The sequence below is a fragment of the Prosopis cineraria genome, unplaced genomic scaffold (assembly GCF_029017545.1).
Source record: "Prosopis cineraria cultivar Desert tree isolate PC_DT_omini unplaced genomic scaffold, ASM2901754v1 PC1, whole genome shotgun sequence".
NCBI classification, from domain to species: Eukaryota; Viridiplantae; Streptophyta; class Magnoliopsida; order Fabales; family Fabaceae; genus Prosopis; species Prosopis cineraria.
The window spans coordinates 44,380,140-44,391,426 of record NW_026555332.1 but is presented as its reverse complement, the minus strand read 5'-3'; the positions used below and the strand labels follow the sequence as shown (position 1 = coordinate 44,391,426).

At 39.4% G+C, this 11,287-nt stretch overlaps 2 protein-coding genes across 2 annotated transcripts; one reads left to right on the top strand and one right to left on the bottom strand.

Moving 5' to 3' along the window:
- Positions 1–1,371: 1,371 nt before the first annotated feature.
- On the top strand, positions 1,372–2,718 carry LOC129287423 (ethylene-responsive transcription factor 3-like). The gene has a single exon (XM_054923575.1). The coding sequence runs from the start codon at positions 1,484–1,486 to the stop codon at positions 2,054–2,056; it is 573 nt and encodes a 190-aa protein (XP_054779550.1). The 5' UTR covers positions 1,372–1,483; the 3' UTR covers positions 2,057–2,718.
- A 3,545-nt stretch (positions 2,719–6,263) lies between these two features.
- On the bottom strand, positions 6,264–9,570 carry LOC129288808 (probable WRKY transcription factor 21). Its single transcript, XM_054925564.1, has 3 exons — positions 8,125–9,570; positions 7,890–8,014; positions 6,264–7,194 (listed from the first exon to the last, which is right to left on the bottom strand). The coding sequence occupies exons 1-3, from the start codon at positions 8,905–8,907 to the stop codon at positions 7,050–7,052; spliced, it is 1,053 nt and encodes a 350-aa protein (XP_054781539.1). The 5' UTR covers positions 8,908–9,570; the 3' UTR covers positions 6,264–7,049.
- Between the last annotated feature and the right edge of the window lie 1,717 nt (positions 9,571–11,287).

Here is an 11,287-nt window from a genome sequence, read left to right as displayed (position 1 = left end):
GGTTGGGGTAAAAAGGAGATTTTTGTTTTTAAAATTAAATTATTACATGGCAGGTTTCTCTTCGTTGTTTTTTCTTTTCATTACTCTTTCATTATAAATATAAACCATTTAAAATAAATAAATATTTTTAAAAATTATTAAATATAAATGATCTGATTTAATTTAACAAGTCTAGAATTGTAATAATTTCTCATTGTCCTTTTACACGGAGGAAGAAAGCCAAATTTGGATAAGGAAGGAGATGGGATTGTACCATTTGGCTGAAATAAAATGAGCAAAAATGGTGTTGATGTGATTGGGGAAAGAAGGAAGAGGAGTGGGCGGGGTCATGTCCACGCGGGAATGGGAGACTCGAATGAGATTAGTCTAAGTCATGCGTGAGGGTGAGGCTCAGGCTCAGCCGCCGTCTCTATCTCTTTCTCCCTCTTCCTCCCTTATCCACGTGCTCTAGCCTGCCCTATGCTTTGGTGGGGGCCTCCCACGTGTTTCATGTTGGTCACTTCCTCTACATGACGCTCCTCCCCGAGTCATGAATCAACGGAGCTGGCTGCCTTGGTCATTATGAGTCTGGCACCTCAGCGCAAAGACATTTAATTTGCTCAAGCGTGTCCAGCGACTAGCGGCTAGTCAATAGACATAATCAAAGTGATGAAGCGTTCCAAGATACTGATGAGGTCAGTTTCATTGAAAGTGGGGTCCGTTAGGAGAGAAGGGATTGCGGACCTCATCATGGCATCATTGCTCCTAAGTTTGAACAAAGCAGAAAGCAATAAACCCCTCACTCTAACTGCACCTCCTGCCACCTTCTGCTCTCCCTAGTATTCCGTTTCTCCGGATTCATCCATTCCTTTTTCCTCCCACCTCATCCTCCCCCGTCCCACCCCTCCCCACCACACATAATTATAGATTTAGCACCTACTGCTTCACTGCCCCGTAATTTTTTTCTGTCCTGTTTCAAGCTTTGCTTGCCTTGTCAACTCAAACCGAAAAAACAAAAAGAACAAATAAAAAAAGAGAGGAGAAGTGATATTGAGAAAGAAAAGAGGAAAAATAACTTTTTCTTCACAGGTAAACCTGGGGTGTGGCGCTGGCATGACCAGAACCTTCCAGCAAGAGGACGAGGAGAAATAAAGAACGTGGAACATGGAAAATCCTCAACTCTAGCAAGATACCATCAAACGTGCAGGACGACTTTGGCCTCCTCACGCGCCGCGTACTTTAATCCATCCATCGTCTCATTAATTACGACCTTTCCTCTTTCTATTTTCATTTATTTGCTATTTGACCGCCCTGGGCCCCTAATAAGAATGCCCTCCGAATCCGAATTCTAATTCTAATCCTTATTTTGTCCACCAATCCAATCCCCAACCCTGTCGGCGTTAACCCCGACTGTCTCCTCTCCTATTTATACCCTTCAAACCCTAACATTCTCTTTCAACTCTCTATTCTTAAGACTCGACTCTCCCCCACTTCCCCAACACCCATGGCTGTCGACGCCCTCCAACTTCGTCGTCATTCTCTCTCCGGACCTCCCTCCGATCCTCCTCCGCTCCCTCCCAAGGCCGTCCGTTTCGGCGGTGTCGCCTCTAAGGAGGCGCATTTTAGAGGCGTGCGTAAGCGTCCCTGGGGCCGCTTCGCCGCGGAGATCCGCGATCCCTGGAAGAAGACCCGAAGGTGGCTCGGAACCTTCGATACCGCCGAGGAGGCTGCTCGGGCCTACGATGAGGCTGCCAGGAGTCTTCGTGGACCCAGGGCAAAGACGAACTTCATCTATGCCGCTGTGCCTGTCGCTCCGTCGGTCCCAATGCCACCGGTGGCAGCTTCCACGGCTAGTGGCGGTGATCGAGATAGCGGGCAGATGTTGGGGAGGCGCGTGGAGTTTTGGAGGCCTCCGTTGCATTGCGTGGCGGATGCTACGGTGGGAGTGCCGGTGAGATCGGAGTACAAGGGATACAAGTTGGAGAATGTGGATGTGGTGGTGAGCGAGGAGAGAAAGTTGCGGAAACAGGAGAAACCGTTAATGCTCGATCTTAACCAACCACCGCCACTCTTCTGAGGCCTTTCGATGCTGTCAGGACAGCGTTATGATCTAGGCTTCTTGACGGTTGGCGATAAGGACTTCGAAGATCTTTGATTTTTTTTTTTTTTTGGGCGAATGACTGGGGGTTGAGTATTGCCCTGGTGATGTACAGTAGAAAGTGCAGGATTTTGTAAACGGGAGTCATTGTAACCTGAATCAAAGGTCCAAATGCATATGTATCTACTATATGTATGTATGTATGTATTGCCCTGAGTTTATCATCACAACGCTGTTTCGTTTGTGTCTATTTGTTCATTATTATAATCCGTTTTGGTCCTGCCAACTGAAAAGCTACATAGGACGAAAATTTGTATAGTTGAAGGATGGAAGCTAAATTTGCTGAAGAAAGTGGGATCTGGCTTCATAGTTCATGGAGGAAGACAGCAAGTCACGGACTTCTCATTTCCTTTTGTTTTGACCAAAATTAATGGAACTGATTTTGGCATGGACTCATGCCTTCTGAAAGGGGGACCAGGTAAAATCAACGGTAGATCGGGTCGTAGCCTGTAACGTCACTCGTGGCGCCTCATTTTCATGACTAATAAACGATCGGGCTTACTTTACGCACGTAGAAAATATTTTTATGATGGGACTGTAAATGACGCGTATTACGACTCTTATTGATGATAAATTTTTTCTGTAGCTAACGTAATGCGTCTTTGGCCTTTAAAAAAAAAAAAAATAGGGAGAGAGAGAGTGAGTAATGAGTACGATGCCAAAATGACGGGGGAAACATAAGACAATTAGACTGGGAGTCATAGCAAGAATTTAGTCATGACTCATGAGCCATGGTGCGGCCAATACGAAGCATTGTTATTCTTTACCCGTTATATCTGTCCTCAAAACAAACCGTGTAAATAAAGGTATGACTGGGAATATTGGAATCTTGGAAGACCGGTGGTATTACAAGTAAGGATGGATAATTTTGTTGGGGGTGAATTTTGCTATGAAGGAGATGGCCCATAATGGGGAAGATGTCGTGACCTTTTGTTAGGCATAGCTGGCCGTAATAAAATTGTTACTGCAGTTATATATATTTTTTGCCCAGGAGTTTTTTGGGAGCTGATTGAAGGAGCGTGAGCAACGGCGTTAGTTTTTGTGGAAGGATTATGGGTCTGAGTGTCCAAGCAGAAATTGATTTTAAAGAGAATTATTTTTAATTGAATAATTCAATCAAATATTCCTCTGTTAAAAAATATAAAATATTTTTATGAGTTAAATGTTAAAAAATATAAAATATTTTAAACTTTTAAAGTATAATCATTATCTTTTTTTTAAAAAAATATTCATATTAATTAATGACTTTACATTTATTGTAGGGTATTTAATAAGAATAAATATAAAAAAATAAAATTAATTTAAAAATATATAATTATTTTATTAAAGTGTGAGATTTTAATTAAAAATGTCTTATATTTTTTAATGAAAAGATTAATTATTAAAATTTAAAAGGTTGTGTTTGGAAGGAAGAGTTGTGAATGGAGAAGGGAGGGAGAGAAGAAAGGAAAGAGGAAAGGAGGGGGTGCGGCGCCCACAGGCAAGAGATTGATATTATAAAATTTAAAATAAAAATATCATTTAATTTTAATTTTCTACACCATGGATGCCCAACAAAGCAGCAGCCAGCAGTCAAGCGTTCCATAGCGCCCATGACATGCGGAAGCCTCCCGACCTGTCACCCGCTGCTATTCTCTCCGCCTCCCGACACTCCATAAACTCGATTTCAACTCAGGATGTTCATGCTTTGGTTTGGTTTTGTGAAGAATCAAGTCGATTGATTCACCGTAGTTTGATATCCATTCAGTTTTTATAATCCATTGATATCCTTCCTAGTCATCCATATGTAACTATTAAATATCAATATATTATATTTTAAATACTTGATTCTATAATTTGAAAAGTATCACAAAAATTCATAGATAGCATTTAACTAATTGTAATATATTGTTATTAATAATTTACACATAATTAAACTTGAGAAAGAAAAAAATAATAATAAATATAATAAAATTTTGTTCTGTTTAGTTGAAGATTCCAAAATTAAAAACCTGAATAAAATTGAACAAATCGATTTTATCAAAAGAAAAATCAAATCAAACCTCATTTATAATCAGTTTTAATTGCTTCATGTTGCTTTTGTCTGGCTTGATTTAATATAATCTGCTTGGATTGCTTTTGAGCACCCTTAATTTTAACAACTAATTAAAAAAAAAAAAATCAAACCAGCACAAAAATTATATAAATTTATTTGTAAAACTAAATGGTAAATAGTACACTATTATTTTTTTAGAAATTTATGTTTAAATTTAGAAAATTTAAATGTAAATATTGAAGTAAAAATATTGTGAGAGGTTAACTTTAAGTCTCCAATTTTTAAATTATAAACATTAAAGCATTCCTATTTCAACAAATTTTAAGAGATCCCATGGTATCTTAACAAATTATAGGAATTGTTATAAATAAGTCCCATGTTTTGGACTTTGAATTGGCCATTCAAGGTTGACTACCACAAGCCAATGGAATTTCAGTTTTCATTGGTGCAAAAGTCAATCTACAATAAATATTTTGACTGATATTTATTTAATGCTGTAGTTAGCATTAAGAAGAGCAACATCATTGCTGGGTGAGATTGTTGAAGGTTCTGTGCTTATGGTAAGCTGGTCCCAACAACGAATGATTATTTTGGCCCAATGGGCGTGCCCACCAATCTCATTGGAAACCTCAACAATTGCAACTTTTTTTCAAGGGGAAATGGTGGTGTTGGTTTTCTTGATAAACCTACAGTTAGTGTTTGAGGCCCCAAAGTGGCTCAATAAAGACGAAGAGGGATGTAGCTTGTCATGGTTTGATTTGTTAATTAAAGTTAAAAACTTCCATAACATTAGGGGCAGGGGAGCAACGTCACTCGGACTAGGCAATCCGATGCCGCCCAACCTGAAATACTTGGGTATCTCACAGGTAAGGTTGGACAACGGGTGGCAAAATGCAACCAGTTCATCTTCCCAGCTGAGCATCAAGCATAGCCTACCAAATCCAGCCTTGCCCCCATGTGCAGCCTTAGGCTAATCCACAATCTCGCGAATGACTATCAATAGCAAGAAAAACATCAGAGAGTGGATGAAAACATGAGGACATGGCAAGCTGGTGCCGAGTTTCAAGGGATTTACAACGTGACAAGCTCCAGCCAGCACCTATAAATAGACACAGGAGAAGGACTGAAGGAGAGATGGGGCATCAATCATCTTTAGACTCACTCGTCGTGAATCATCATGAGTCTTAGCCTCTAGGCATTTAATTAATCTCCACAATTCTCGAAATCATTTGGTTTTTCTTGTAGCTTGTTTAGAATTTATTTTTTCAGAGTCCTATTGTACAACTTTCTTAACTCGCAGACCCTTTATTGTATTAAATTATTTTCTTTTCATTGTCTTTACCTTCTAAATCGCACCTTAGCATCCAAGTACTTGCGGTAAGGGACTCCGGAAACCACATTTGAGTCCGATTTAGCCCCTGGCATGCCTTACAAACTTTTGTCAAATAGTTAGTAATGGAAACCTTTGAATAATTAATTCCCGTCTTTATTTAGAACTGCTGTTTAGCCTCCCGCTAACAGTGTTTATTCCATCCAAGGTCACACAACTCTGCAGCAATCATCATCAATTTGTTGAAACTTGGCTCCAATCTCATCCATCCTGCGTTAGAATTACACCACCATCCACGTTGCTTTCTTTTCTTTTCTTTTCTTTTATCTCTCTCTTCCGTCCAAATCCGAAACTGCATTACTCACTACATCGCCACTAATCACACAAAACCCCACCCCACCTACAATCCCACCCCAAAATCCCACATCTTATCTTCAAGTGGAAGCTTACTCGATAATCATTTCATTCTTCGGGTACTTCAACTTTCTACTTTTGTTTTGTTTTTTGTTTTTTTTTTTTTGAGCTTGTCTTTCCAGGTCACGGCTTCTACATTATATTATTAATTGATTTGAAAGAAAAATATATTACATATTATATACCTACGTATGCATATTTTATCACTAGAGAATTCGATGACGACCGAATGAAAGATTGAATCAGATATTTTTCTTATAATCTTCGCCCCCATCAACTGAATGGGTTCCGAGTGTAAGTTTACGAGTAGATGCCTTATTCCAAATGCAACCATGAAGCCAAGTATATGTACCAAAAAATGGGTGAACAGTTGAGTGGTGCCGAGAGAGATTACAGAGGGCAAAAGAGCGATTTGATTCTCAAATAATATTGACAACAGTTGGTATTGGACCCCGGAGAACTAATGATGGAGCATGACTGCCCATATTGGTCCCCTTGAGACTCACATGCCCTGCCCGTTAACTTTCACAGCTTCAAACCAACTGAGTAAGCAGACACAACAGATTGGGAAAAACTCCTTGCATGGATTGACTTTCAAATCTAGTAAAGTCTTGGCTTTTAGCTCACCTGGCTTAACCATCCCAAATTTCGCATTTACATCTATAAACCCAGAAACCGGCTTGATCTGGGCACTTGGCAGCTTGATGGTCCTAACCATCCTTTACTTACAAAGTGGAACACCTAACACAGAAATATTGGTTGGGTACATATTTAGACCAAGAGAACTAAAATTAAACGGCAGTTATAACGGTACTCCACAAACAATATTTTTTACCATTTGGAAAGGCATTTCATTCATCAAGAAAACCCTAGTGATGTTTATAACATGAAAGATAAAAATGGTCCCTTCAAATCGAAACTACCCAATTTTACATTCTTTTTTCCTGGATCATTGATCCTCATCCCCTGCTTTCCAACTAAACGGCGCATCAGCCAGCTAAGCAAGATTGAAAAAACTGTGCTGAGAACATCCCTGCTTGCACAGCTCAAAATATGTACAGCAGCATCTGAAACCAGTGAGAGAGACAAAATTCAATGTTGGGCTCGCTTGATCTAGGTTAAGCTCTCTATGGTCATGCATTTGCAGGTTGTGTTGGTATTTTAGGGTGGTTATGCTCGCCTTCATAGGTAACAATTAGCATGGAAGGTTCTTCCAGGCACCTCTCAACATGCTTCCTAGCAGGGCAACCCCTCATGCTGCTGCACTTATAGTATCCTCTGAACAAAGCAATTCTAGTCAATTTCCTCAGAAATAAACATCGCAGCACATACATTCTCTAAAATTAAACATGAAACTGGAAATCAAAGTTAATCAGTCACTTGTATATATTCCACATCCATGATTGTCTACCTCCATCTTACATTAGATTGCTGCTGAAGAACAAATAATCATTAGCCTAACTCGATCCCTACATACTGGGGTCTGTGTTGACACCACTAAAATGATAAAGTTAATTTTTCAAACATGCCAGTAGAAACAAAACTATGAGAAAATCTAAATGGATTTATTTCTAGTTTGGATCCACAACACAGTTCCATATGGCACTGTGGATATGAGATTTGAACTGAGATCATGAGATGGGTGACATAGCATTAGGCACCCGAACAAATGATGAAATTGATCATCATCTCATCTGCCGCAATACTTCTCCAGAACAAATGCTCATATGCACATGCTTTTCCAACTCTCATTGAAGCATTAACATAATAACCACAAAAAACACGCCCAGAAATAACGAAATCGAAGATGCAAGGGCACATTATCTACTCTTTCGCTGCAAGAGGAGCAAACTCCATATAGCAATCCAAACATCATAGTACTCAAAACTGACCAACTGTTTATCAATTCAACAAAATTATCGATATAACACAAATAGTTCAAATAAATGTCACAGAGCAGTGCTTCAAAATACCTAGGGTGAGGAGAGCCCTTGATTGGCTTCTGTCCATACTTTCTCCATGAATAATCATCAGGGGGAATATCTGCAAGCTTGTTGCTGATAGCAGGAACCTTAATTGATCTCTTTACTCTGTTTTCCTGCGGATAAACACCAGTTAAATTAAAGGTGCATGGTAAAGAAATCTAAATCTTTCCAGGAACAGATGTTAGAGCAGGTGACAAATACCGGAAACTCAAAAAAAGATAACAATCAAGGACTGTAGAAAGAAGTCTAACCTCTTCTTTGAGCAGTGGCATCTGGTACTGCTGCTCCCACACTTGGCGCTGCCCTCATCTCTGCCAGAACACTTTCTTTTATGCTGTAGAGAATTCTGATCTGAAGAGAGAGGAGCACCGATTAAATGAAAGGCACTTCCATCCATGTTAGCTACGCTTCCATCTATGCTCAAAGAAGAAATAAAAGACCTAGTTGAAGACATTGTAGGTGTACAGCTAGAGCTATCAAAATTCAGATTTATGCCACTATTGTTCCTTCGGTACATCAAATCTGCCTGGTATTTCATCTGCTGTTGATGCTGCTGCAGCAATAACCTTTGTTGCTGCTGCTGAACGAGTTGATAGTGCTGTGAAGATGCTTGTTGGGTGAGCTGGAGAGGACTTTTCCCACTTGAGCTCAATTCCAGCAATGGATTTCGCAGGGAGAGCGAATTTCTCAATTCCTGAATTGACTCGTCCCTAAAGCTGTTTTGGGGAAATTGCAAGTTCTTTGATTGATAATTTGTTCTACAATTAGGGATGTCCAAGAGTGCGCTTTGAGGAATAGGAATTTGAAGTCTGTTGAGTTTCCTGACTCTTGCATGACCCAAACCGTTACTGAGCAGAGAAACAACTTTCTTGAACTTCCCCACAGCCTCCTCAGCTTCTACCCTTAAGTTCCGATGCTGAAATTGATCTTGGGGGTGAGACAACAAGTTTAGAAACTTATGACAGCTTTCAACAGCTGCTCTGTTAGTTTCTTCAACCTCTTCCATCTTAGCCTCTATCTGCCTAAAAGGTGAAAGAGAAGAAGACAAAACCTAATTGCCCAGAGAACAGAGAGGCAGAAACGTAAGACAAATACTGCAGAAAACTAGAAAATCCCATTTATCAGCAGATACACCAGACATTCGACCATGCGCGAGGGATAAAAGGACCCAGATAGACAAAAGCCCATTTTCATCACACACGCAGCCAAATTAGGGATTGTGATTGATTCATTTCATCAAATAATTGGTTTTTCAGAGAAAAATAGACAAAGAGATCAGAACCAACTGGGTCTGCTAAATTGATGCAAACCACCAAATAGAGGTCACGACATATCTGCGCCCACTCAGTACACCCAATTTCCAGTGAAAATAATAATAAAAGCACCAAAGCACGGACCTTGCAGGACTTGGTGCTGTCAAACCCTAGATTCTCCAACCAAGGTCATGAGATTGATGTGTGAAAGAGGACTTTGCTTGACTTGAGAATTCACACCACGATGAGAATACAAAGCCGCAAACTTTGAGTATATTAAATTAAAATTCTGCTCACTATTCTCTCCACCAAAAAGGAAAAAAATTATGTACTCCTAAACAATATCATTAATTGGACTAGGTAGACAAACGAGAGGGAAAAGAGAAACTAGTTGGGGAAAAAAAAAAGGAACAAAAAGAAAAACCAGAGAGAGAGAGGGGAATTTAAACAAGGGAAGGCTGGAGACTGGAGAAGAATGAAAGTGCCGTCTCTGTCAAAGATTTGAAAGGGTCCCACGCGAAGACCATTGTTATTCTTCCCTTCCCCACCTTCAGCCTTAATTAAATATGTTCAAGACTTACGCCCACCACCTTCCCCTCTCGAAAAATTTTAACTAAGGATTAAGAGAGATAAATATCTATCAGGAAGTTTTAAGAAATCTGCAGAATTTTTGAATTGAACTAAAATAAAATAGATCACTGAAAAAACTAAAACGCTCTTCTGCAAAAGATAAAAAAAAAGGATTGATAACTGATATTAATAAATTAATAATTAAAGTTAGAGGGTCTCAAACGAAAAAGACCTTAAAATGAAAAATGGTCTCAAACGGGCTGGCCTATTTAGGTCCTAATTTAAATGGGCTGGCCCTAAAAGGCTGAGGGCCAGCCCATTTAAGCCCTTGAAATCTTTTTTTATTATGAATATAATGAGTGAAAGATTAGTGGGCTGGATAAAAATTGTATAAGTTGGAGCCCATATTTAGTTATTTACTAAAGGACAAAAGGAGGAAGTTTAAAAAAAAAAAGCCAACCCTAAGTTCTTGCTCTCAGAATCTCAGTCTCATTTTCGTCAGTCTCACTGTCTCAATGTGTGGCTTCGTATCTTGCGCAGTGGGTGGCCGGTGGCAGTGGTAGACGGCGATCTTTCTCTTTCAAACTTCATTCTTTGATCTTTCTAACTATCTTGAGGCTCTCATCTTGTTTTCACCTCGCTCTGGCTCTCGTCTGTTGCTGTAGTAGCTCCACTGTCGATCGTTGTCAAATCTGCATTCCTAATCTTGTTCTCAGTCTCACTTTCCTTAGTTTGTGGCTTCGTGCGCAGTGGGTGGCAGTCATCTTTCTCTTTCAATCTTTGATCTTTCTGACAAGCTGAAGACTTGAGGCTCTCATCTCGCTCTCATCCATTGCTGTAGTAGCTCCAGGCTCGAATCAACGTCATCTGATCTACATTCCAAGCTACTAGCTGTTGTGTTTTTTGCACAGCTCTCTATCGTTCGATCTCCCTCCTCAGCTTGAATCAAAGTTCAAGTGTTGTAGTTCTAATCCCCACCATGGCATTGATCTTCCACTGTCTTACTGTTACTGTCGAGGTCGTGCAATGAGTTCTCTTTTGCTTGCGTGTTCTCTGATATATTAAACTAAAAACTAAAAGGTCCAGAGGTAAGTCATGTTCTTCTATTCAAGAGACCAATAAATCCAAGTCTAAAAAGGCTAGAACTTTAACATCTAATGTTTGGAAGTATTTTACTAGAATTGAGGTTAATGGAAAACCTAAAGCAAGGTGTAATGGCTGTCAAACTTTACTAGCATCCGGTGGGACTAATGGTGCTTCACATTTAAATAGGCATGCTAGATCTTGTAAAGTTTTGGACAAATTTCATGATATTGGAGTGATGTTATTGGATAAAGAAGACAATATTAGGTGTTGAAAAATTAATAATATGTGAATTCGGAGGATTATAACTATGGCCATAGTTGAACATGATCTTTCTTATTCCTTTATTGAATACAGGTGGATCAAAGAACTACTTTTGACATTGAATCCCGATGTTAGGCTTTTTACTAGAAAAACTACTATTACTGATGTTATGAAATTCTTCCTTCGACAAAAAAAAATTGAAACAAAAGTTGAAGA